The 27,649-nt window shown below is 48.9% G+C and overlaps 1 protein-coding gene across 1 annotated transcript; it reads right to left on the bottom strand.

The window, feature by feature from the left end:
- On the bottom strand, positions 410–14,093 carry CCNE1 (cyclin E1). Its single transcript, XM_005653265.2, has 12 exons — positions 13,839–14,093; positions 13,302–13,353; positions 13,102–13,189; positions 12,816–12,884; positions 7,846–7,991; positions 7,588–7,723; positions 3,909–4,055; positions 3,208–3,303; positions 2,855–2,989; positions 2,633–2,744; positions 2,382–2,539; positions 410–1,796 (listed from the first exon to the last, which is right to left on the bottom strand). The coding sequence occupies exons 2-12, from the start codon at positions 13,322–13,324 to the stop codon at positions 1,674–1,676; spliced, it is 1,233 nt and encodes a 410-aa protein (XP_005653322.2). The 5' UTR covers positions 13,325–13,353; positions 13,839–14,093; the 3' UTR covers positions 410–1,673.

Genomic DNA, 27,649 nt, shown 5'->3' with positions numbered 1-27,649 from the left:
ATTTTCAGAATTGTTCCAAGTCACAAATGACCACCATTAAAAATCCACTCTCTGTTTTTTTGGTGGCTGTACCCACAGCATGTGGAAGTTCCTGGGCCAGGGATTAAATCCACGCCACAACAGTGACCTAAGCTACCGCAGTGACAGCACAAGATCCTAAACCTGCTGAGGCACAAGAGAACTCCAAAGATTTACTTTCGTTTTGAGGCAAGAGCATCTTTGAGATGAAGAAATAATTAGTTAGGAATATCATTTGACCATTGCATGTAGATTTATAATGCATTTATTGGGAAAACTTTATTAAAACTGTCAAAACTACGTCATCACAAGGTGAAAAAGTAGGGTCTCTCATATAAATATGGTAGATTATCTACTTCAGATAGATTTTGCAAAATGATAAAATACCAAGTTGAAAATAAATGATATTTATTTGCTCATTCACCCTCCCTCAACGAACCCATACATACACCAAAGCATTGTGAGGAAATGAAACACAAGACTCAACAAGGCCACCCCTTTGAGAATGTCCCACAAAATGGGATGTGAACTATACACACTGGGCTGTAAGGCGGATAGTGAGCTCCTCTGTCAGCAAGGCACTTGGTGATTCCAACAACGGTCAGGGGACAGTCTTACGAACGTCATGGCCTTGAGCTACATATGATTTTACTTTGCATTTTCTTCTTCAAAGTACAGTATTAGGCTACATTATGTTAACAAGCTCTCCAAACAAAAATTCTTAAAGGTAAGGACAAAATGACTATTAAATAACACTAATTACAGATATTTCCTGACCTTTGTCTTGTGCTAGGGAAGGAATCACACTGAATCCTCTTGGATACAGATGTGCCTTCACTACTATGGCCCCCGCCAGCCGGGAGCCCAGCTGGTGCCACCGCTGCCCAGGGCATTGGTGGAGAAAGCCAATCGGAGCCTCGTTTCCAGCATAGGGGCCCTCGGGAGGCCTGTGAGGCTGCCCCTGAAGCTCACTTCAAAAGTTTTCTTTTATTGTATTTGCTTGAAACGCTTGAGCTTCAAGGAGCCTGAAGTTAAAAATGAGAACTTGATATGGCCACGTTCAAAGCTGACTCCTGACTTAAATTACCAGACAGAGCTCATAAAACCAGCTGTCTCAAAGACAGTGTCATCTTTATTAAAAAACGGAGAGACATAGCAGCACTTACAAAACAATAGTTCATAAAAGGCATTGTACACTGTCAACTGATATATGGAACGGGCAGGCCCCCGGCACAGCTGGTTGTGGGCTGCACATCACAACGCTCACAACCACCTGCTCCGCTTAATACGACACAACCCAGAACACCCAGGGGGAGGCCAACAGCAACGTGGCCCTCCTCAACTTCAAGCCTTTGTTATGTGTGTGAATAGTCAATCAAGCCAAGTATCACCCTCCTTAGCAGCATCTGGAGCACTCGGTGGTGTTCTGGAGGTGGCTGGTGTACTTGACCCACTTATTAGAAACTCTAAGCATTCAATAAAAAACACTTCTCCCTGTCCAATGCTATCCGCAGAAAACCTCCTATGGTGGAAGAGCCGTGCTCCTCCATTTAAATATCTGTAAAAGCTAATGCAGGCCTCTGCTGCAGCCGACAGGAGAGAACCTGGAGCAGGCACTTCCGCACAGCTGTCTTTGGTGGAGGATGCCGGTGTGGTCATGCTGTTCCCTGCCCACTGCTCTGCTTCTTACTGCTCGGTGGCGGGGTGAGGACTCCAGTGGGGAGAGGAGAAATCCTATTTTCTTCAGACAATATGGCTTTCTTTGCTTGGGCTTTGTCCTATGGATAAGAATAAAAAGTAAGAAAGGTTAAAATGGGAGAACGTATCCTTTGGGGTTTGCTTGCTTTGTGCTTTTTTTCTACGGAGATGATGAGTGAAGGGAAAATAATAGCAAAGAACAATCTACACGTCTCTGGTCTACGTGACACTTAGACACAGCATCTGTTGGCCACAATCTTTCTTCTCAAGGAATTAAAAGAACTGGAGTCATTTTAAGATACCTGGAGCCTGTGTGAAGGAAAGTAAACAGGCTGCCCAGGCAGTTTTAAGAATTTGTCTGGGAAGAGTTCCCCGGGTGGCGCAGCGGAAACGAATCTGACTAGGAACCATGAGGTTGTGGGTTCAACACCTGGCCTTGTTCAGTGGGTTAAGGATCCGGCGTTGCCCTGAGCTGTGGTGTAGGTTGCAGACGCGGCTCGGATCCTGTGTTGCTGTGGCTGTGGTGTAGGCCGGCAGCTGCAGCTCCAATTAGACCCCTAGCCTGGGACTCTCCATGTGCCTCGGGTGTGGCCCTAAAATGACAAAAGACAAAACAAACAAACAAACAAACAAATCTTGTCTGGGAAACCAGGAACAGTACTGACCAGCAAATCCAAGCTGTTTATATGGGTCTGGATGTTATGGGCATCTTCAGCAGGAACCCCTCTGAAGTGCTTAAGTTTTGAGCTTCCTGTCTCCCTTATAACCATGGCAAATGGAACCATCCACTTGACACACTTCTCTATATCACACCACTGATACCCTGCGATGAAAATACAGGTTAGGCTCAAGCTGAGGCCAACAACTGGTTTGTAGGTTTAATACACCTTGTGAATGGACTGGAAAGCCAACGTACCTGAAACCTTCTGCATCAACTCGGATGAAGAGAAATGATACAAGGCAGAAGCAGCAAGTACACCATAGGGAAATTCTAAGCAGCCAACATCCAGGACACAGAGATCTAGGAGCTATGGGGAAGAGAAGAACACTGCAGGAGACAGCCAACACACACCTCTTCCAGAGTTACTCGACCTAGCGGCGGGGTAGGTAGCCCCACAGAGGGAATCGAGCCACTTACCTCTGCGATCTGTATGAAGATTTGCTGGGGATACTGTGGCAGGAGCACTTCATAAAAATCATTTAGATATGCAACCTGCATGTATACATTCAGCCAGGACACAATGGTCAGGGGACTGAGATGCCACTTAAGGGCCTGCAGGAAAACAGAGAGAAAAGAGATCAATGGCTGAAAAAAGAAAGACATTTTTCGACTCCCCCAGGTCCTCTAAAGGAATTCAAAATGCAGCCATTTCCCAAGCCACAATGTGTCCAGTTAGAGAACACCTAGCCAGATGCACTCAATGCTGAATGCAGAAAAAGATATTATGTATGTATTTTTTAAAAGGACTGAAAAATTAACTTGTAACCTACCTTCATAATGATTAATTCCATGGTAAGAATTTCATCTCCTGAACAAGCCCCATCTGTAACATAAGCAAACTGGTGCAACTTTGGAGGGTAGATTTCCTAAAAGGAAATAAAAGAAAGACACTACTAGCAAAAGGCCAGCCTCTAATAGTTTTAACTTATAATATATATCCCAAATAATTCTTTTTAGTATACTGACCCAGAAAGAGAGTGGATAAATACAAGAGCCACTCGAGTGGTTCAAAATGCATTAATTGTGAAAGAAATGAAACATTCACCTTCATCAATGAATGAATGAATCAATCAACCTTTTAGTCACTATGCAGCTTTCAAATTTTCACCTTTTCAACATTTTTAGCAAAAATGTGAAAGTTGGGGCCATCTACCCTTCTAATCACATCAAAATCTTAATCCTCTTAGATCAAAGTTCAAAATTTTTTTTTGGCCACAGCCTGTGGCATGTGGAAGTTTCTGGGCTAGGGATGGAACTCAAGTCCACAACCCACAGAACCTCAAGAGAACTCCAAAGTCCAATTTTTTGATGAAAGGAATTACAATGAAACCAAGCATTTTATATACTTATATTCTTTTCTTCTTGGTTAATTTCTAGACTTTTTGTAATGTGCGGCTTAACTTTAGAAGACCTCAAATCAGAAAAATTTGAAAAGCATGGGCTACGTAAAAAATATTTGAAAATTACTTACCTCAAGTTTGGCAGCAATAAATAAAGATGAAATCCCAATAAGCTGTAAAAGCGTTTTTACAACATTTTGTTGTGTTGCCATATACCGATCAAAGAAATCCTGTGCCAAGTAAAATGTCTCTCTATGAAGTTTATAGACTTCACACACCTGAAGAAATATTTAGTGAGTTTTAGAACAGTTATTTCAGGAAAAAAGAAAGACAAAAAACTTGCCAAGAGTTTCAGTGCAGGATAATACAACTAAATTAAGATAGAACTTGGGGAATTCCCTTCGTGGCTCAGCAGTTAATGAACTTGACTAGGATCCATGAGGATGGGGGTTCAATCCCTAGCCTTGCTCAGTGGGTTAAGGATCCAGAGTTGCTGTGAGTTGTGCTGTAGGTCACAGATGCGGCTCAGATCCTGCATTGCTGTGGCTGTGGCATAAGCCGGCAGCTGCAGCTCCGATTCAATCCCTAGCCTGGGAATTTCCATATGTCACAAGTGCGGCCCTAAAAAGCAAAAAAAGTAAATAAATAAAAGATAGAACTTGGTTTTTTGAAAGAATGGTTACCTTGCTTGTCCCTAAGCACTTGCACAATGAAAAAAAAAAAAACAAAACTAGAACTCAGATGTAAGTCTGAAGTTTTGTGTCGTCTTTTGCATATGGAAGTTCCCAGGCTAGAGGTCGAATCCGAGCCACAGCAACACAGGATCCAAGCTGCATCTGCAACTTGCAACACAGTTCACTGGCAAGGCCGGATCCCCAACCCACCAAGCAAGGTCAAGAATCAAACCCTCACCCTCACGGATACTAGTTGGGTTCATTTCCACTGAGCCCCAACAGGAATTTCCATTTTCTGTGATCTATACTACATGAGCAAATGCTCCCAGGCTGCAGAGGGAAAGTATACTCACAGCCTGGTAAAAGCAGCATTTCAGGGAAAAACTGAATTTTCTCAAAGAAAGGCATCCCCTTTTAATAAGTTTCATTATGACATTAGGTAAGAACTACCACATTTTTCACAATGAGCGCTATCGGTATGAAAGTACATTTATTTAAAGACTACAACATTAAACACTAAAACACTGCTAATCTGTTAATCACAAGAGGCAAAAACTTTTTTAAAAGCATTAAACAAAAGACTCAGAGACAGGAGTTCCTGCTGGCTCAGCGGCAACAAACCCAGACTAGTATCCATGAGGATGTGGGTTCTACTCCTGACCTTGCTCAGTGGGTTAAGTATCAGGCGTTGCCATGAGCTGTGGTGTAGGTCACAGTTGCGGCTCAGATCTGGCGTAGCTGGGGCTGGGGCTGTGGCTGCCAGCTACAGCTCCAATTTGACCCCTAGCCTGGAAACTTCCATATGTCGTGGGTGCGGCCCTAAAAAGAAAAAAAAAAAAGACTCTTGAGACTTAGGTTCTAGTGTAGGCTCCCCCCTCAGACAAACCCATCTATCTCAGATTATCTCAGACTATAAAATGAGGGTAACACTTGCCTCGCCTACCTTGCAGGACTGCTGTGAGCTATGGTGCAATAGTGCACACGATGGGATTGAATGGGATTGAAAAGGAGCAAGGAAATATTAGACCTCAACTCATCATCAAATATCTGATTACGCATTTAAAACTGCTGTTCCTACATAAACAGTACATCCCATGTAAGAACACTTTATGGTTGATAAGTCGAAAAGGCACCAGAGGAAACAACAAACAGAACATTAACAGAGAACTCCATCAATCACCAAAGAGTTTTTCTCAAGTCCACCTGGAACCATACCTGTGGACTTGAGAGTCAGTTTTTACAAAGTAACACAATTACAATCTGATGAGAAGAAAAAGCAGAGCTTCTGTTTTCTAAGGAACAAACTTCAGACCTCCTTATCCAGCTCACAGCTGGGCACCTGGCACTGCCTTTCTTCAGGACAGACTTCTTGGCTGGGCTAAGGGATGGGGATGGGGCATCACTGCAGACAAACCAGCCTGTGAACTGCGGACTCCAGTTTTGTCCCACTGAAGACATAAAGGTTACCATTCTTTTCTAGCCTCCTTTCAATGGTATTACATGACCTTTTTGATGGACTTTCAGAGAAAATCATTCCTGCCAGGTATCGATTACATCAACTGCATCTATGGTGTTATATAAAATAGAACCTCTCAGTCACAACATCGTATGAGGGGAAGCCTGAGATTGTAAAGCATACTACCTCCAGGGCTCTGAGGAATTATAAATTGTTTTAAAGGGCCCAGGAGGCCTATGTGCTATGGTAGGTCTACAGTGGACAACCGCAAGGCCTATAGGTTTAACCAGGCCTGCCAAAGCATTTGCAGATTTGTATATTTTCTATGTTGACATTTTCAGGGACCAATAAAGGAAAGGAAATTAAGAATGATAAAAACAGCTATCTTTTCCTGCCTGCTATGTAAGCTGTACTTTATATACAGTTTGTAACGACACAAACTCTGCAAGGAAAACACTGCTCAAAAACATTACAGAGGAGAAAATCAAGATTCAGAGTTAAGTGACTTGCCTGGCTAAGGGCACAGACATTAAGTGGCGGCAGGGGATTTGATTCAAGGACGAACACAACAGGGGTACACAAACCCCTGGCAATACCAACTTTCTAAAGGGTACACGGCACAGTTTGTTTTCAGGTAACATTTAGACATACATGTACTCTTCCATAAAACAGATCTGCCTAAGATGCGCTTCCACCTCCCGGAAGAAAGCCCACTTCTCACCCAGCCAAGGCTTACCAAGGTGCCCAGGAAGTGTCACTTAATCAAGCTACTGCTGCTATTGTATCACCCACACTTCCTCCCAGAAAGAGGTGCCCTGCCTATATATTACTTTTTATCTTTAACAATTACTTATCGCAACTTATAATACTTGTTATTTAGATCAATTATTGTAGAGAGGTATGATGGTGTGACGGAGAAAAGATTTGAACAATATTTTTGTTAGTATAAAGTTCTATGGGGAAAGAGAAATCGATCCCAAGGAGTTAAGAAACCATATAAAATTTCTGACTATTAAAGATAAGTCTGTTCATATATTTTTAATTTTTCCATTTATTTAATTTTTTTTTCTTTTTAGGGCCACACCTACAGAATGTGGAAGTTCCCAGGCTAAGGGCTGAATCAGAGCGGCAGCTGCCGGCCTATGCCACCACCTTAGCAATGACAGATCTGAGCTGCATCTGCAACCTACACTGCAGCTTGTGGCAATGCCAGATCCTTAACCCACTGAGCAAGATGAGGGATTGAACTCATGATGGACACCATGTTGGGTTCTTAACCTGCTGAACCACAATGGGAACTCCTGTTCGTATATTTTTTAAATATACAGTAGTGGCTAGCAAATAGCTGTTATCCACATCCCACTGTACACACTTAAAAGCAATTTAATTAACAAAGATTAAATATCAATATTCGTAGTTAACTGAACAGTACGATCTTTGCAAAGATTTAAACTTGAGGGGAAAAATTAGATGCCCACTTAAAAGTACCTAAGGGGTAAAGAGACTTCAGAAATTCTTCTAAGGAAGTACCTAAGCAAAAAAGATAGACCACTGTGGTATAATCACCACAGTCCAGGGACACAGACTGGGTCAGCTGAATCCCACACAAGGAGACTGGAACAGCACAGAAGAATCTGGAAAGGGTCAATGCTTCTAGTTAACAGGAAGGCTCGAGCTCACCTCCATTAACCAATCCAGAAGAATCGCTCGCATTTTAGGCTGCAGAAGAGGGTGCCGCTGCATAAGGTGCTTATCCCTCAAGTACGTCTTTTCCTTGTTTAACATGATTTTCCATACCTCCTCTCTATTTGCCCAGCTGCAAAAAACACAACCAAGCAAAGGCAGGTGTCAGGACGCATCCACACATACGTCCACATGAACAAGGTGGGATGCACACAGGGAGTAAGAGGTCGGGAAGGTGCTTGACAGTCAGCTTACTTCAGTATAGGCAGTGGCGAGGCTCTGGATGGTGTGCAACTCTGAGGCTTATACACAGAATTTGGGTACACAAGCTCATCCTCTTCTTTGTCAGGTGTGGGAATGAAGGAACAGGGGTTTTCACAGGCTGCATTATTGTCCCAAGGCTGCAAAAGAAAGACATGTTTTTATTTTTATTTTTTTGTCTTGTTCCCTTTTCTAGGGCTGCTCCCATGGCATATGGAGGTTCCCAGGCTAGGGGTCCAATCAGAGCTGTAGCCGAGGGCCTATGCCAGAACCAGAGCAACTCGGGATCTGACCCGCATCTGCAACCTACACCATAGCTCACAGCAACGGTGGATCCTTAACCCACTGAGCAAGGCCAGATCGAACCTGCAACCTCATGGTTCCTAGTTGGATTCATTAACCACTGAGCCATGATGGGAACGCCAAGAAAGGCACGTTTTTAAATGGTTGATGTAAACCAGCTGTTTTTACATGCCTTGATTTGTACAACAGCCAGTAAAACAGAAAATGTCTTCACACTGGACAGTAATTTCCAGGCCTAAATCAATATCGTGGTCTAAATCAAGATGGAGATAGCAGGAATACGGAGATGACAGAGTGACAACTCCAAGCTTTCACTTCAGTTTTGTCATGAGCTTAGGAGTCTATGAGGTAAATACCTAGGGAAATTGCCATTGGTAGTATATTATCCTCATGAGGTGCCTGAGCAGCAAAATGGACACAAGAGGGATAAGACGGAAAGCAAACAGCTCTTACACCACCAAAAAAATCACAAAAAATGCCTTAAAAGTGAAAGAGAATTTCCAAGAAAAGTATTTACATAAGCACTCCACATTCACGGGTATAAAAACCAACACGTAAACTGATTGCCATCTATGTCTAAAATCTCCCCATTTTTAAAACAAACCCATCAAATGTGCTACCTTTCTTTGGTTGTGTATCAAGGTAAATATACTCCATTAAAAAAGACCTTTTGTTTTCTTTAATTCAAAATGAAACAAAAGGAGTATCTGCCTCGTTAAAATCAAATAAGGCCGATAGTCACAGAACATACTAAGAAGTCCATAGAGATAAAGCCTAGATAATCCTGAAGACTTTTGAAACCCACTCCCAAACCTTATTGATAACTGCTAATTGAATAAACCACCATTTAAAAACAAAACAATGGAGTTCCCGTCGTGGCACAGTGGAAATGAATCTGACTAGGAACCATGAGGTTTCGGGTTCGATCCCTGGCCTTGCTCAGTGGGTTAAGGATCTGGCGCTGCCGTGAGCTGTGGTGTAGGTTGCAGACACGGCTCAGATCTGGCGTTGCTGTGGCTCTGGCGTAGGTTGCAGCTGTAGCTCTGATTAGACCCCTTGCCTGGGAACCTCCATATGCCACCAGTGCAGCCCTAAAAAAGGCAAAAACAAAAAACTACCTCTCTCTTTTTTTTTTTTTAAAGATTCCAGGTACTTAATTTTTAATATTTGGAAAATAATGTCATTTTGCCATTTAAAAGTTTCTCCTTTGATTCATTTTATTTATTTTTGGCCATACCTGTGGCATGCAGAAGTTCCCAGGCCAGGATCCAACCTGTGCCACAGCAGTAGCCAAAGCCACTACAGTGACAACACCGACCCCCGAACCACCAGGGAACTCTGAACATTTTTCCTTTTAAAGCTGTTTATTGTCCTAATCTAAAAAACCCTGATTTTTTAAAAATTATAAAATAGTGAATTTTGTTGAAGATATGGCATATTAACAGTCCTGTCAGCATGAAAAGTCTGAGACTCGGAGTTCCCATCATGGTTCAGTGGAAACGAATCTGACTAGTAACCATGAAGACGCAGGTTCAATCCCTGGCCTCGCTCAGTGGGTTAAGGATCCGGCATTGCCATGAGCTGGGTAGCAGATGCAGCTGGGATCTGGCACTGCTGTGGCTGTGGTGTAGGCCGGCAGTTAAAGCTCTGATTCGACTCCTAGCCTGGGAACCTCCATATGCCACAGGTGTGGCCCTAAAAAGACAAAAAAAAAACAAAACAGAAAAGATAAAAAAAGAAAAGTCTGAGACTCATGGCATTTTCTTTTAAGCAGAGAGATCTTTAATGTTGACTGGAAAAGAGACAACTGAGAAGACTACAGATGAACATGGCAACAGGAACCCTAAGTGGCGCCTGGAAGATAGGGGACAGGGTGGCTATCGCAGCACACCGGCCACTTTCAGAGGCCAGAGTACTTTCAGTGTACAGAGAAGAGCAAAGCGGGACAAAGCTCTTCTCCATTCAATGTGCAGAGAATTGGGCATGCAAATTAACCATGACAGTTCTTGCCAACAGCTGTTGGAGAAGGGCAACCTCCTCTTCCAGTTCTAGTATCATGTGCTGGTAGCATTTCCTTGACTCAGAAAGGGTCACATTACAACTGCTTTAAGCTGCTCTTCATTCAAGAATGAATTCTAGTTTTGAAAGCAGAAGCTGGGTGTCACCCTCTAGAGCCAGATGGTTGAAATAGCTGAGAGCAGGCCTTTGGAGATAAAATGGTAACAGTTCTCAATCTGCAGTTCATAGACAAATCGGGTGAACCACAAGTAGACAAATGGTCCCCAAAGTCGGCCTAAAGGAACCAGTGTATGAAGCAGAATGATGACGTCTTTACCCTTTAACTTGAGTGTACACCATGTCTCAAAAAAAAGCAGGATCTGTCTGACTTTAGGAAGGAATGAGACAATAGTAAGAGGCAAATCTTGATTATTCCTGACCACCTCTGACTCTTCGAGCCACTTTTAACTTTCTAATTTATGCAAAACTATAAGTAACGAACAGAAAGTCCAGGATTCCATGTCGAGAAAAAAACTCGAACAACAAGACAGATATATTAAGTGGACTTTAAATAAAAGAGTATTATTTTCATGAAGAAAAACCTAAAGTAAGAATCAAAGCTTCTATGTGGTCTCGATGAAGCAGTTACACGGAGTTGCCCATGACGGCGACAAGTAGCTCAGGGCTGCTCAACAGGGCTAAACTGTGACTCCAGAGGAAAATTCTGTGTAATTAACAGGCAAAAAGGTTGTGACCCCAAAAGCTTGGCTTCATGAATCTATAGCAAGAAATAACAAAAGACATTGATTGCTCCATAACTGATGGGTGGTCATTTTCCAGCTATCTGCTCGACAAAATGTGCAGAAACCTGTTGTCATTAATCTCTGAACAACCATGAAAATGCCTTCTAGTGGGAAATGATATGGCTCTTCATGTACCACCTCTATCAGCTCTCTGCAGTCCAGGGATAGGGCCAAAGCCCTGTCTTAGGCACTCGAGGCACCACTCAGCTTATCTCTGAGAACAGAAACTATTCTCAAACTCCAAGAAGTCAAGAGGGACAGCTTTGCTTCAACCTCAGTTAAAAATTTCAATTCGAAACACAGCTGGGAAGGTAATCTTGAATTTCACAAAGAAGACATCCATAAACATCAACTTGCTTGGTCTGCAGTCTCTCTCTCTTTTTGCTTTTTAGGGCTGCACTCGTGGCATATGGAAGTTCCCAGGCTAGGGGTCGAATTGGAGCTACAGCCGCCGGCCTACACCACAGCCACAGCCACATCAGATCCGACCTGCATCTTCGACCTGCACCACAGCTCACGGCAATGCTGGATCCTTAACCCACTGAGCGAGGCCAGGGATCGAACCTGCATCCTCATGGATACTAGCTAGTCAGATTTATTTCCACTGCACCATGATGGGAACTCCCTGGTCTGAAGTCTTTCAGGAGAGAAAGAAGAAAAAAGAACTTGGAAGGCACTACCTTATTCCCTTTCCTAAAGTGAAGTACTTCTTCTAACACAGCAGGGAAATCAAGAATCCCTTGTTCAACACTCAGTAGAACCTCCCCAGAAATACTAATTACTAGGGTCCTGTGTGCAGTAACAACTGTTTTGCAAACAATGCAGCCCACGGCCTTGAAGCTCCTTACTCTTCCAGACCCAGCACTATGGCTGTTGTTCACTGCCCTACAAAGTGGAGTGCTGTCACTGCTAATGTCATGGGGACCACTATCCTTGGCTCAACCCTAATATTCCTGCTCAGTTTTTATCTGTTATTGCATTAGAAAGCCTGATCAGCTAGTCTGGAGATAGGCTGCTTCCCCTACTGGAGCCATAACTACATTCTCCAGCCATTTCTGGAGGTAGAGAGATAATACAAGCCTTTTCTGCTAGGAACTTCTGATATTATGACGATACCATGAGCATGCAAGAAATATGGCGGGAAGTCCACAAAGGAAGGGCAAGAGAAAAGGACCAGCCAATTTAAAAAGTGTGCTTGAGAGGTGCATTATCCTTACAGGGAATGTCCCACCAATGCTCTGGTGGAGGCCAGGTCAGGTACCAGACAGCAGGGATCACTACAGGTAATTGCTGGATGAGCTGGAAGAACGTTCAGAAAGGGGAAAAAAAGTCTGAAACATGACCCAACGGGGGTGGGAACAGGGAAGGGCAATTCCTAAGCACCATGACGAGAAAACACAAGTGTGGATGAGGGAGAAGGTGCTTCGGAGCACACGCAAACCACCATCATCACAGTGACCCAGAGTTCTGTGTCAGGAGCCTTCCCTGCAGTTCACCAGCCTGCAGACTAGGCTGAAGCACAGACTCCGCCCCTGGCTTGCACAGGACTCTGGGTTACTTTCTTCCTCTAACCGAGTCTCAGTTTCCTCAAGGGCAAAAGGAGAGGACTGAGTTATGTGATGTCCATTCTGGTTCTTCCAGACATGGGCGCATATTTGTCATCTCAGGGATGTCAGACAGGAACATACACCTTCCTGGAATCCCAAGGCTGGCAGCGGTCAGTGCCCACTGACGGGCACCGTCATATGGCCATAGTCAGAGAACAAGCCTTCAGCAGGAGCCAGCCAAGGGAATAAGAGACTACATTTGACCCCCCAAAAGGAAAGCCTCCATTTAGGCCCAATCAGTAAGTGTACCTACCTGATTGCCACACTGGCTTCTCACAGTTCTGTCAATTTTGGCCACATCTTCATCTGGATCTTGCAAAAACTGACGTAAAACAACCCCCACAACCCAAGGAAACACACCACACAGTCCAAAGACAAAAACACACACATAGAGAAGAAAAAGACAGTAGGTTAGGTTATGTGAGCACCATTTCTGCCAAACGCATTCCCCCGTGACCCCCTATCAATAAATAGGTGGGCAGAACCCAGGTATGATGAGAAGGGGGGAATCCTCCCCCACCTGTCTCCTTTGTACTCACAACGGCCACATTTGCCTTCCTTTTCCTGGAGCGAACAGAGACATCAGTGCCACTTTCCTCTTTCATAGTGTCAGGTTCCTTCGCATCCCTGCAAAGCCAGGGGGGGCACAGAGGTGAGGGTGAGTTCTCCCCAAATCTCGGCCCACCCCTCCCCCACCACTGCACACCTTTCCCTCTACCGCAGCGGCCAGGCCACTCACCTTTCCTTCTTCTCCCTCGGCATGGCGCTGGGCACAAGTTCAGACCTCAGGCCTGGGGGCACGAAAAGGCAGTGGGCTGAGGACCGGCGGCGGAGGGGGCCAGGGCCCCGCCGGCCCGTCCCTGGTACCCCTCCCCCTCCCGCGCGGGCGGCGGCGGCGGCGGGAGCCTCCCGGGCCGGTCGGGAAAATGGCCGATGGGCCCGGGGTGGCCTGTCACCCGCGGCGGCGCCAGCGACCGGCGATGCCGGGTCGGAACCCGGGGTGGGGGGGCCCTCGACGCCCCCCGAAACCCTCGCCGGCCCATCGCCTCCCTCGGGGCCCAGGCTGCCTCAGTCTTCCCCTCAACACCTCCCTGTAGCCTGTCTCTGAGCCGCCCTACCGGGGCACCCCGCGCTGACGCCTCTGGGGACCCGGCGACCCGATCTCGCCCCACCCCCACCCCCACCCCGGCCCGGCCCGGCCCGGCCCGGCCCGACCCGGGCGCTCCGGGAGTCCTTGCCCGCCGCGCCGTCCGGCAGCCCGCGGCGGGGTCCTTACCCGAAGCCGTCTCCGCGGCAGGCAGGCAGGCGGCACGAGCCGAGGCCGGACGCAGGAGGCAGGGGCGAGCGGGAAGCCGGGAGGCGGGAGGCGGCGGCGGGCCGAGCGCGCGGCGGTGGCGGGATCCGCGCCTGCCCCCTACACCGCGCTGGCGGCCGAGCCGGCTGCTCCTGCGCCCGGCTAAGAGCGGGACATTTAAAAATCCCAGCGCGCGGAACCGGCCCCCGGCCCGCCCTCGCGCCCTCCCGCCACCCTCCGCCCCGCCCCGGCCGGCTCGGAGCCCCTCAGCAGCCGCCCGAGGGCCCGGGCCCGCCCCGCCACCGCCCTCAGGACCGCCCCGCGCGGCGCAGGCCCGCCCAGGCGCTCGGCACCTCCGGGGGCGGGGCCAGCGAAGGGCGGGGCTAAGTGACAGGGCCTGCGCGCCGGAGGGGCGGGGCCCGGGGGCCGTGGCGGGGCCTGCGCGGCCTGAGCTGCGGAGCCCGCGCGGGGCGGGACGCGGGGGCCGGCCGGCGCGCGCGAGGGGGCGGGGACGCGCCGGCCGGCCGGCCGCGAGGGAGGTCTGGCGCGAGCGCGCGGAGGGGCGGGTCGCGGGGCTCCGGGGGCGGAGCCGAGCGGCGCCGGAGCGGCAAAAAGCCGCGTGGCCCGCGCGGGTGGAATGTAAACACCGCGGGCGACGAGGGTTCGGGCCCCGGCGGGGGTCGGGCCAGAAGACTCCGCATCCATCGGCCTGCCGCGCGCGCGCGCGCGCACTGTCGCTCCTTGCACGTCCTCCCCGCCCCCGAGAGACGCAGGGTTCCGGGCCCTGAGTTGGGGCGGGGATGTGCCCAAGGTCACAGCGCCTGGTCACAGGGCCTAGAACCAGGGCCTTAGGCCGCTAGGTCTGGGTACCCCTGTAGAACAGCTGTTACTCCTAGTCGCGTGTCAGCCCAACTGGCCATTCATGCGTGATTCTTTGCATGCATTCATTCAGCTAATATTCGAGCACCCTCCACGTGTGCCTCTTCCCCACAGATTCATCCCTGGCAGAAGCCCTTTCTGATGCTGGAATTCCACGCAGTTCTCTCCAGCGATAAAGTGTTTTGGCCCTTAAAGTCAAATCCACGCTCCCTGCCTTCCAGGGCTCCGCATGGAGTGGCCTTCGCCCCCCTCAGCCCTCCCCTTCAACCCCCTTCCCTGACGGCTCCCCTGATCACCCTCTGTCCTTTCTCATCTCAGGGCCTTGGAGTTTGTTGTTCCCAGCTCTGGCCCCTTGGGGCCGCTTGTCCTTCCGGAGAACGTCAATGACCACTGATTTAATCTAGAGCACCCCTCTCCCCAGGAGTTCCTGTCTACCCCATTGCCCTGCTGTGGTTCCTTCACAGCACTTGCCACCATTAAGTCTCTTGCTCCTTTCTGTGTTTGGTGCTCCTTTCCCTACTTTGCCTGTCCAGGTCTTGGCATAGTGCCTGGAGGAAGGGAGGCCCTTAAATCTTATTTGTGAAGGAATGCTTGAAAAACACAATCACCAAGCCCTTGTGGAGTTTATAGGCTATGGAGAGAGGTAGTACTGAACAATCGTGACTTGAAAGCACTACTGTATTAAGCCTCTAGAATAAGCATGTGGCAGAGAGCTCCTAAACACTCCTAAGGCCCTTCCTGATGTAGTCTCAGTCTTGGGCCCCCTCCTTCCGTGACTATCTTAAAATTAGAGCCTGGGTCTTACTGGTGGGCATGACTGTGTCATCCTCAGAGTTGCCAATTAGCAGATCGTTGAACTTCCTGGGGCTCTGAGGTCAAGGCCGCTGAGATGACTTGCTCAGGTTGGCTTAGGTAGACCTGGAATGCAGGTTCTTGAATTTCCAGCCCCGTGCCCTTAACAGTAACAGGTATCACAAACATTTCCAAAATAGCTTTGCACTAAATCTTTGGAGGTATTAACTAAATTTCGCAATAATCCTGTGATGTTGATACCATGATTGTCTTTTGTTGTTGTTGTTGTTGTTGTTGTTGTTGTTGTTGTTTTGTCTTTTGTCTTTTGTTGTTGTTGCTATTTCTTGGGCCGCTCCTGCGGCATATGGAGGTTCCCAGGCTAGGGGTTGAATCGGAGCTGTAGCCCCCGGCCTATGCCAGAGCCACAGCAACTCGGGATCCGAGCCGCATCTGCAACCTACACCACAGCTCACGGCAACGCCGGATCGTTAACCCACTGAGCAAGGGCAGGGACCGAACCCGCAACCTCATGGTTCCTAGTCGGATTCGTTAACCACTGCGCCACGACGGGAACTCCTCTTTTTTTTTAATAACAGCTTTATTGAGTTATAATTCACATGCTATGAAATTCATCCTTTTTTTTTTGGCTTTTTAGGGTCACACCAGCAGCATATGGAAGTTCCCAGACTAGGGGTCAAATCGGAGCTGTAGCTGTCAGCCTACACCGCAGCCACAGCAACGCTGGATCCGAGCCGCGTCTGCCACCTACACCACAGCTCACGGCAATGCCAGATCCTTAACCCACTGAGCGAGGCCAGGGATTGAACTGCAACCTCATGGTTCCTGGTCAGATTCATTTCTGCTGTGCCACGGCAGGAAATCCGATACCATGATTGTCTGATTTCACACATGGCAGCTCTCTATCTCTTACGGTCATTGAGAGGGTTAAGTGAAATAATGCAGCTGAATGGCTGAGTACAGTGCCTGGCACATAGTAAATGCTCAATAAATGACAGTTGTTATAATAATGGTAGTCTTCCTTAGTGACCCAAGCAGTTTATACTCCCGCCAGCAAAGAATGATAGTTCCTGATGTCCTATATCCTAGTTAATTTGTTCCTCAGTGGTAAAATGGATATGTGAATTTCGCTATATTCATTCAATGAAATACTATACAGCAATAAAGACAAACCCCTGACACCTACAGCAACATGAAGGGATGAATGGCACAGACATAATGGTAAGCACAAGAAGCCAGACACAAATCACTATTCCTGTGTGATGCCATTTATTTGAAGTTTAAGAAGAGACAAAAACTATGGTGACAGCAGTCAGACTCTTTGAGATAGGGGTTGTCAGTAGTACTGCATACGTTTTATACCTTGATCTGAGTGGTGGTTGCATGGCTGTGTAGACATAATTCATTGAGCTACACACTTAAGATCTGTGCACGCTACTGAGCATATGTTATACTTTATTTAAAAAAATATTTTTTTCTGGGAGTTCCCATCATGGTTCAGCGGTTAATAAATCTGCCTAGCATCCATGAGGACGCACGTTCAAGCCCTGGCTTTGCTCAGTGGGTTAAGGATTTGGCATTGCTGTGAGCTGTGGTGTAGGGCGCAGAGGCGCCTCGGATCCTGTGTTGCTGTGGCTGTGGTCTAGGCTGGTGGCTACAGCTCCGATTTGACCCCTAGGTTGGGAACCTCCATATGCTGCTGGGGGGGGGGCTAAAATCCCCCCCCAATTTTTTTTCAAAAAATAATTTAAAACAAAGTAAAGCAAGACTTTCATAATCCCTGCCCACTCGGGAGCTTCCAGTCTGGAAGGGAGGCAGTCAGGCAGATTGGCAGTTGCAGTAGAGAGTGATAGGGTTAAGATGGGAAAATTCTGCAGGTTGTGACCTCACTTGGAGTGGGAAGTAAGGGCATCCAAGCTACTCTTGAGTGCTAAGAAGGTTCTCAGAGGAAGCAGCATCTAGGCCCCAAGATGAATGAGTCTGGCAGAGGCAAAGGAAAAGATGTCAAAGGCAGCCTACACAAAGGCTTGGAGTCTTCAGAACTCACCAATGGCCACTTGTCTGGAGCAGATCACCTTTGACTCTTTGAGTTCATTTCATTCTGTATCCAACCAAGCTCTGACTCAGCCTTGAGGAGACTGTGGATTATAGAAGAGGTGGTACAACAGCTGCTGGGTAGGGAGAGCAGCACCGTCCCTCTGCCATGAGACCTAGGGACTCTTCCTTAACCTCTTGGTTCCTCATCTGTAAAATGGGTGTGATGTGAATTATTCCTATCTGCAGGCTTGCTACAAGGAATAAATGTATTAAGACCTATAATGCATTTGCGGTAGCTTCTAGCTCAGAGTAAGTGTTCAATAGGTATCCACAATTATTCTTATTATTCAAAAAGAAAGTCAGCGGCATTGGCTTAGGTTCATAGGTGGTTCAGGCCCTGATGATGGTGGAGGATAAGGACATGAACCAGGAGACGAGCATGAAAGAGAAATAAGGCCACGGGGATTGCAAGGGGAAAGTTCTTTCCCAGGTACAATTCCTTAAACAGGGCACCCAGACAGCTTTCAGTGTCTCAGGAAACCACCTGCTGACAGTGCCCGCCCATCATGTGCACGTCCCTTGAAGGAAACTTGTGCCAGTTCCTTCAAGGCACCTCGCAAAAGTTAAGGAGCTCTGGAGGGGGTTGATTGGCAGAGGTGCGGGCTGTGACGAAGAGTGGAGCTGGCCTGGGCTTTGCTATCCGGCAGAGCTGGACAACCGTGGCTGCCTGGCTGAGCTGAAGGAGGGGGGTCGTGGGAGGCTCTGCACAGGAAAACCAGAGGAAGAGGGGTCAGACTGGCTGCACCGGTGTAGGCTGTGGGGTGGGGGGCCAAGCACGATGAGCAGGACCCAGCGCCAGGGAACTGAGGGTGGGAAGGCCTCGGAGGCTTGGCTCCGGTCCCCCATCAGCCCTGGAGATCTGTCTGCACAGGCCTGCCAGGTCAGCCAGAATCCATGGCCCAGCCACACTCCCCAAGACTTGGTTACTGTTCAGATCTAGCTCACACTGCTGTGAATTCTGCGGGCGGAGATTGGCACACCAATGGGTGGCCCAGCCCTGGCCTGCCCCTCCCTTACACTGGAAAACAAGTCCAGTCAACACTTTAGACAGAAGGCTGTGGACAATTTTTAAAAATCCAGTGAAAATTAGGATTTACCTGTAAATCTAGTATATGATAGAACAGTGATGGCAGCCGACACTTATGGATTCCACCCTAAGCTCAGAGTCGCCAGGAACAGACACCCTGAAGACACTTTAAGGAGGGCGTGTGTGACCATGTTTTTGGGGGGAGGGGCAGTTGTGTAGCAAAAAGCGACCCCTTGGGCCTGGTCTAAGATACAGGGGTGCTTTGTTCTGTGTCTGACCACCCTATCTCCAGCTTTCAGCTCAATCGCCTCATCTTGGGTTTTCTGAAGGCCCAGGTACAGATGCAAGACACAGAGCAGGGCCTTGGAGAGAGGAAGCCCTGGAATCTCTCTTCTGGTCAGGGACTCACATTTTCCTTGAGGTAGCACACTCTTGAACTTGGTGGGGGGAGGGGCACTTGGCCAATCAGAGCCCTGCATTCCTGACCACGTGATTGGTTCAGGGGTAAGGCACGTGACCCAAGCTGGGCCAATGAAAATCCTCTGGAGTTGCTAAGCGGATGGGAGAGGTCTGGAAGGAGGAGGCCATCTTGCCACTCAGGGCGACCTTCCTTAGAGGGAGGTCTTTGGGGGAGGAGGCAGGGAAGTAGAGCGAGAGGCGAGGGGCGGGCGGCAGCCTTCTGATTTGTTGAGCTCCTGGATCCAATCAAGCCCAAGACCAGATTACTAGGAACTGTCCGGATGCTGGAGCCAATTATTTTCATGTGTTTATTTAGACAGTAGGGGTTGGGTTTCTCATAACTTGAAACCAAGAGAGTCGTGGGTGTCATGGGTGAGTGAAAGGGTGATGAACTGTCAAACACTGTTCATTTGTGCCCATCGGAGAGCCTCTGGTGGTCCCGCAGGCCCTTCTCTATAAGGGCTGTAAATCCCCACTGGCATGGCTGGCTGGCACATGGTTCTGGCAGTGCCAAGCCTGGGTCATGGTTTTAATTCCCCAGGAATCCTCACTTCCATGACAACCTCCCTCCATCACTTGCTGACATCAGTCACATAGAAATCCACTTATTAATCAGCCTGGCAGCCTCGGGAGCCCCAAGTGCAGGTGGGCGTGGGGTGGACTGGCTTGACCCTGCCCTCCGGGAGCTCCCAAGAACACCTCACTCCTTCTGGGGGCAAGTGGACACTAACTGAACGGGACTCACTCCTAACATGGCCAGGTTGAAGTCACAAACCGATGCTGGTGGCCCACAGAATATTAGCAAAAAGTTGAATTCCTGTTCACATGAGGGTTTCTGACTTGAGCAATGGGACGATTTGGCAAAGCTGGGCGCACATCTGTGCGGGGCAAGGGCAGGCTGCTGACCTCTTTGGGTGGGGGAGCGCACCCTGTGTCTTTACTCTGGATGTATCACCCTGGCCATGTAGGTGTCTGATCTTGAGACCCTGCTAGGAATTCAGAGCTGACCCAGAGCCTGCATGGCAGGGGCTTGATGAGGGAGGGTCAGGGTTATATAAACAAGAAGCAGAGAAGGAAGAAGGCGTTGAGGAGGGAGGAGAATGGGAGGAACCCAGGCCTAGAGCATTCCCAGGAGCCCAGCATGGAGTCTGGACAGCCAGGTTTGCTGAATAAATAAGTGGATGGATGAATGGATAGAGGGCAAAGGTGAGAGGAACAGAAAGCCTTTTCCAGATGGTGATGGGAAGCTGAGGAGGCTGGGTGCACAGAATGGTGGCGGGGGTGGGGGGGCACATTCTTTGGCTGCAGCCCACGTGGGGCTGGTATCAGGGTCACAGAGGGCTCAGCATGAGTAGCTTCCACCATCAAGTCTGGGCCTTCCTCCCCCCTCCCATCCTCCCACCCTCTCTTCTCTGTCTGAGAGCCTCGCCACCTTCAATCTTTTACCCCCGATTGCTTTCCCCACTTAAATCTGTTTGAAAAGGGAAACCAAACCTAAATGGAAAACCAGCATCACCAGCCACAAAGAAAAGGGCAGCGTCAAAGTGTTGATAACCACATACAGGACGATGTGAGGCAGGCTAGGAGCCCGAGGCCTGATCTCTTTCTGTTTCAAACAGCAGGTGATGCTGTGCTTCCAAGTCTATCAGGTACCAGGGTAGTCAAATTCATAGAGCCTGTAGGAGGGCAGTTGCCAGGGCTGGGGAGAGAGCAATGGGAGATATTATTTAATGAGTACAGCGTTTCAGTTTTGTAAGATGAAAAATTCTCAGGATGATGGTAGTGGTGGTTGTCCAATATTTTGAGTGAAACAAATGCCACTGGATCAGATGTTTTAACATGGTTAAGACCGGAGTTCTGGTGGTGTTGCAGCAGGTTAAGGATCCAGCATTGCCACAGCTGTGGTGTAGGTCATAGCTGCAGCACAGATTCCAACCGTGGCCCAAGAACTTCCATATGCCATGGGTGCGGTGAAAAATAATGATTTAAAAAATAAAATCAGGAGACAATGGAATACTACTCAGCCATAAAAAAGAACAAAATAATGCCATTTGCGGCAACATGGATGGAACTAGAGACTCTCATACTGAGTGAAATAAATCAGAAAGAGAAAGACAAATACCATATGATATCACTTATATCTGGAATCTAATATATGGCACAAATGAACCTTTCCACAGAAAAGAAAATCATGGACACGGAGAACAGACTTGCGGTTGCCAAGAGGGAGGGGGAGGGAGTGGGAGGGACTGGGAATTTGGGGTTCATAGATGCAAACTATTGCCTTTGGAATGGATAAGCCGTGGGATCCTGCTGTATAGCACTGGGAACTCTATCTGGTCACTCGTGATGGAGCATGATAATGTGAGAAAAAAGAATGTATACATGTATATGTGTCTGGGTCCCCTTCTGTATAGTAGAAAATTGACAGAACACTGTAAGTCAGCTACAATGGAAAAAATAAAAATCATTATAAAAAATAAAATTAAAATGGTTAAGGTGACAAATTTTATGTGTATGTTACCACAATTTTTTAAAAAAAGATGAGCAAACATTAGGTTCAAAGCCATCTCCTTCAAACAGAAACTTTCTCCTTGATTAAGCAGAACATGTGAAGGAGAATTGAAAAGGGACTGACTCATTCACCGTGTGACCTGATAATATTTCAAATTAATATGTAAAACTGTGGTCAGAAGAAAAGGAGGGATGAGAAATGGGCCAGGCCTGTGAGAAGGCCCGCAGAGGGGCAGCCCCTCTGCAGTGAGAGCCTTCATGTGTCCTGCGGGAGGAGGCTGCAGGCTGAGGTCCCAGCTGCGGGGTTCCTAGCTTAGCAGGATCTTGGAGAAGGCACTTGAGCTCCTGCTGTCTCAGCTTCCTCCTCTGGCCAAGAGGAGGTAAGAGGGTGGATGGACGTGGGGTTGCAGTGAGTCACTGTGTGGGAGAGAACTTTGACACACACGGTAGGGGTAGCGGCTGGCTGTCTCTTCGAGTTCTGTCTCTTGGATTCCTCAAGGATCCCCCTTCCATTTGCTCGGATGAGTTCTGGTGGGGAGATTGATGAGTTCAGTTCCAGTGTCTGGGACAGTGAATTGATCAGATTCCCTGTTTTCATGTCTTTCACGATGCTGGGCAACGGAGGAGTTGGTGGTTGTGCCATTGTGCTGGGCCAGTGAGGTGCCTTGTCCACAGTTGGTGCTCATTAAATGTCCATGGATTCCGGGGGTGAATGCTGCTCTAGAGACATGCAAGTTGGACAAGCAGCCTGCCTTCAGGATGCTCAGCCCCCATGGAGGAGAAAAGCAGCCCACCTGCCATCCCAGCACAGCAAGAGAAACCCAGGGAAGCACTTGGTGGCAGGGATCTTGCTCCAGCTCAGGGAGAGGAGAGGGGCAGGATGTGGAGCCACTGAAACGGTCTTTGTCCAGGTCACCAATGCCCTCCACCGTGCCAACGCCAAAGGACACCTTCCAGGCTTTGTTGTGTGGCCCTCTCTGGAGCGCTGGGCACGGCGGCCCACTCCCCTCTTCCTGAGAGCACTGCTGCCCTCTCCTGGTGTCCCTCCTCCTTCCCTGGCACCCCTCTCGGCCTTTGCTCCTCCCTCTCTGCTCAGGCAATGGAGTTATTCTTTCCTCCCTGGATGGTCTTACTGTCTTCAGCTCTGCCCAGCCCACTGGACCTCTCCACTTGCCAGCCTTCCAGCCTCTCAGTGGCAGGTGCTCAGAGGTGAACTCTAGTTATCCTCACCCACCTGCTCCTCCTCCATTCACTCAGTGGCTTGAGCCCCCAAAACCCTGGTGTTCATCCTTGATTTCCCCCTTTTTCTCAGCCTTTCCACCACGTGCATCAGCAGGCCCCAATAGCTCTCTGCTCCCGAATATTTCCAATTTGTCTACTTTTCCCCTTCTGTACCCCAGCCCAGAGGGAGCCACAGTCTGCTGTCTAGACAGCTGCATTGTCCCCTGAACTGCTTCACCACCATCCCTGCCTCTTGCATGGAACAGCTACTCATCTCAAATTCCCTTCCGTAAACCCGCTCAAACATGCCTCTTCCGAAAACCATTTGCCAGGAGTTCCCATCACATCTCAGCAGTAACGAATCCCACTAGCATCCGTGAGGACACGGGTTTGATCCCTGGCCTTGCTCCGTGGGTTAAGGATCTAGCATTGCCTTGGGCTGTGGTGTATGTCGAAGACACTGCTCAGATACCACGTTGCTGTGGCTGGGGTGTAGACCAGGAGCTGCAGCTCTGATTTCACCCCTAGCTGGAAACTTTCATATGCCACGAGTGCAGCCCTAAAAAAAAAAAAAAAAGAAAAAAAAGAAAAGAAAACCATTCGCCAGCTTCCCACTGATGATTACAGCAGCACATGCCCCTGCCTGACTAAGCTCCCTACACCGCCTCTCATCCTGGGCTCTAGGGCCCTCTTCCCACCTCTGCCTCTGCTCCAGCCTGGCAGGGTCATGTCCCCCTTCTCAGCCCCACCAAGCACGCGAATTCTTTTTTTTTTTTTTTTTTGCCTTTTTGCCTTTTTGCCTTTTTGCCTTTTCTAGGGCCGCTCACGTGGCATATGGAGATTCCCAGGCTAGGGGTCGAATTGGAGCTATAGCCGCTGGCCTACACCACAGCCACAGCAATGCAGGATCCGAGCCGCGTCTGCAGCCTACACCACAGCTCACAGCAACGCCGGATCCTTAACCCACTGAGCAAGGCCAGGGATCGAACCAGCAACCTCATGGTTCCTAGTTGGATTCATTAACCACTGCGCCATGACGGGAACTCCAGCACACGAATTCTTTAGTGCGTTTGCACCTGTTCTCCTCACTCCCCCTTGGTGACAGGCTCTTTCTCCTCCAGTATCCCCTCCTCAAGGAGGCTTTGCCCCGAGGCACCAGCAGGAGTAGGCTGTCTCCATCTCAGGACAGGTATTTTCTTTCTCACCTCTCACCAATTTTTTTCTCAGCATCCTGTTTTATTTTTGTTTAATCATAAAAATTTGAAATATCCAAGGAGAGAGATAATTGTATAAGGAATCTCCATGTACTTAGTCTGCAGGGTTAATGATTAAAATTTTGTCATATTCGCTTCATCGAGTCTGTGGTTTTTTTTTTTTTTTCTGCTGAAATCTTTTAAGACAAATTCCCCAAATTATATAATTTCACCTTTACATGCTTGAGTAGGCATCTTTTAAAAATACGAATGTTTTACATAACCAAAATGCCAGCAACACATGTAGCAAAGTGGACAATTTTCGGTGTCACTCAATACTCAGTCTAGGAGTCTCCTTGTGGCTCAGCAGCTTAAGGATCTGACATTGTCACTGTGGTGTCTCTGGGGTTCAATCCCCGGCCTGGGAACTTCCGCATGCCACAGGGTTGGGGGGTGAGCCAAAACATAAAAAAGGAAATTTCAAGAATACTCGGTCTAAAATCCAGTTTCCCAGTTGTCTCAAATATGAACCATTGGTATGAATCACAACCTAAATCGTCCCTGTGCCTTTTGCGCTCTTGAGCAGCTCCCTCCTCTTGGGTAATTGCTGCAGAAGCCAGATCAGCCTCCTGCAGGATCATTTCATGATCCTGCTCTGATTTTGTCTCTGATTTTGTCTCTGCTTCTCCGCATGCCTTCCTCTCTTCCCTGTACTCCCTGCGGATGGAAATTCACACCTGGAGGTGATGCCATGTGCTTCGTGCAGCCTCACCTCTGGAGGTCACAGTGCCTGGCAGTGCCCGCTCCTGGTGCTGAGATTGACCAGTGGGGTCAGGGGTGACAGTCCTCCTTCTGTTGTACAACTTCCTGTTAGCCCTTTGCCTCTTAGTTTCATCCATCCGTGAGTGTGTCTTGAATCCAGTATTTGCTTAGAGCCTGCAAAATGGTGATTTCTCTATTTCTTTCATTTCTTCCAAATTGGAAGCATACACAGAGGGGGTGGTGTGTGGGAGCCACCCACCCCGAAGCAGGCAATTGGAGGGTGGTGGTGTCTGTAAAGGACTTTAAAAAATAATGAAACAAGAGGCATTCCCATCGTGGCGCAGGGGAAACGAATCCGGCTAGGAACCATGAGGTCGTGGGTTTGATCCCTGGCCTCGCTCAGCGGGTGAAGGATCCGGCGTTGCCGCGAGCTGCCGTGAGCTGTGGTGTAGGTCGCAGATGTGGCTCGGATCCTGCGTTGCTGTGGCTGTGGTGTAGGCCAGCGGCTATAGCTCTGATTCGACCCCTAGGCTGGGAACCTCCATATGCCGCGGGTGTGGCCCTAAAACGACAAAAATAAATAAATAATGAAAACAGACTAACCATCCTCTGCTGTTATCATCACCATGGACTTGCCCTCCTGAATGATGTCAGTGATGGACCACTGCTCCCGGTGTGTGGAGGGGTGCACCTGCCCCACCCCGGACATGGCACACCCCTGTTCCAAATTTGCTCACCGGAGGGCGTCTGTGTAAAGACGTTTTCCATATCAATTAGGGCTATTTGGTTGCCCTGAAATACAGCTCCGATGGTGGAATACATGCCGGATTTTCTCCTTTTAATTAAGCCTCACATTTTCATTCTTGGTAGCACTTGAGACACTTCATAATTGTGCGTTTGTTGACTTGTCTGGGGCCCTTCTTCCTACAGGAGGAAGCTGCACAGAGGCTTTCGGGAGGCACCCAATATTCGCACATTTGAATGAAAGATTCATGCATGGAGGCTGAGAGGGGCAGGCAGGCAGTGTGAAGAGGTGAGGGTGGCAGAGGAGACCCAGAGGCCAGAGACAGCAGGACACAATCTCGGAGACACACCGCTGTTAGGTGTGTCTGGGGTCAAGGGTGATGTGGGACATGGGGAGCATGGAGGTCGAGGGGGCCCCCGGGGGCCGGAGCCCAGAGGAGCTCCCTCTATGCCATGCTTGGTGAGGCATCAGACTCTATCCAGGGGGACAAGGGACTCTCGGATCTCTGTGGCCACCCCACCCCCCGACACCTGCCCCATGGCTGCCTGGATGGAGGCCCCCCCCAAAAGCACGCTCAGTATGGAGATATTTCTGCGCACTATGATCGCTCGCGCTCGCCTTGCTCCTCTCCCTAATTGCTCTGTTTTCCTTCCACTTCACAAGTGGGTTGGCTAGTCGCGCTGAAGTCTGTTTTATATACATATAGATAACAAACACAAATGTGTGGTAAGCTGTGTTCCATCTTTATGGTATTAACACACAAAAGCAAGAAAGCTCCAAGTTAGAGCATCTGCAACTCAGCCAAGTATGCAGTGAGCCATATGGTGAAAACATGAAACGGAAGACAGCAGAAGTGTGTCACCCGGCCTTCGTCTGAAGAGCTCTCTCTGCAAACGCCCTGCCTGTCCTGGCTGAGGCTGGCCAGCCTCCATCCCTCCATCCGTCCCTCCATCCATCCATCCGTCCCTCCATCTATCCATCTGTCCCTCCATCTGTCCCTCCATCCCTCCATCCGTCCCTCCATCCATCCATCCGTCCATCTATCCATCTGTCCCTCTATCTGTCCCTCCATCCCTCCATCCGTCCCTCCATCCATCCATCCATCCCTCCATCCGCCCTTCCATCCCTCCATCCGTCCCCCCATCCCTCCATCCACGCATCAAAGTTTCGCTGACCTGTCCTGTGCCAAGCACCGTTTCTTCACTAGCAATGGAAGAACGAGGACAGATCTCGGGTTGGGGGGCGGGATGGGCACGGGGATAGGCGCAGGGGAAGAAGACCAGGACTGAAGTAAGTAAACCAACATGTGAAAAAGATAAGATGATTCCCACGGATTGTAAGAACCACTGAAGTAGTGACTGGGTGAGGTGACAGAAAGTGATCATGGCAGAGTCATATTACCTCGGGTAGGTGGCTTCAGGAAGGCCTTTCTCAAGAGGACCTCTTTGAGCTAAGGCCTGAAGCCTAAGAAAAATGCAGCAAGTTGGGCTGTGGGGGCAGTGTCCCGGGCAGAGGGAATGGTATGGGCAAATGTCTGGAAGCAGGAACAAATTCAGTGTTTTAGTGGAACAGTAAGAAGCCTGGAGAATAGTGAGGGGGCTTGGGGGAGTGGAGGGAGAGAGCAAGGCAGGCTGCGTGGAGGAGGGGGTTTGGGTTTCATTCTAGTGCTATTAGAAGCCTTGACAGGTTTTAAGTAGGAGAGTAGTTTCATCTGGTTTATATGTTTAAAGAGCCCTCTGCTGCTAAGAGGAGCGTGGACCTGGGCAACAGGTGGATCCCTGGAGGCCCAGGGACCAGGGGTCCAAGCCAGGCAAGATGGCAGCCTGGCCAGAGTCGGGGCGAGGCAAAGTGAGCACAGAGGTCAGGTATGTTTGCAGAACGAGGGCAGGCTGCCCATCTTCTGCTGAGAATGCAGAGCCATGGCTCAGGGGCCCATGGCGGGGGTGGGGGGGGTGACAAGAGCCAGGCAGGCATAGCCGGGCAGAGGGTGCTATGAAAACACAGGTCTCTGCAGACAAGGTAGGTGTCCCATCAGGGCCACTCTTGGTGGAAGGCCTAGTTTTCTTTCCTGTCCCTTCACCTCTGT

This window comes from Sus scrofa, chromosome 6 (genome assembly GCF_000003025.6).
Source record: "Sus scrofa isolate TJ Tabasco breed Duroc chromosome 6, Sscrofa11.1, whole genome shotgun sequence".
NCBI lineage: Eukaryota > Metazoa > Chordata > Mammalia > Artiodactyla > Suidae > Sus > Sus scrofa.
Note: the sequence above shows the minus strand (reverse complement) of the source record. Positions and strands in the feature narration are given on the sequence as shown.

What these genes read in the sequence shown, in the direction of transcription:
- CCNE1 (XM_005653265.2), bottom strand. Translation starts at nt 13,324, where the DNA reads ATGCCGAGGGAGAAGAAGGAAAG. An exon ending in TCGCCACTGCCTATACTGAA is followed by an intron (nt 7,724 to 7,845) that starts GTAAGCTGACTG and finishes TGTTTTTTGCAG; the next exon opens with CTGGGCAAATAGAGAGGAGG. An exon ending in GTTGATGCAGAAGGTTTCAG is followed by an intron (nt 2,540 to 2,632) that starts GTACGTTGGCTT and finishes TTTTCATCGCAG; the next exon opens with GGTATCAGTGGTGTGATATA.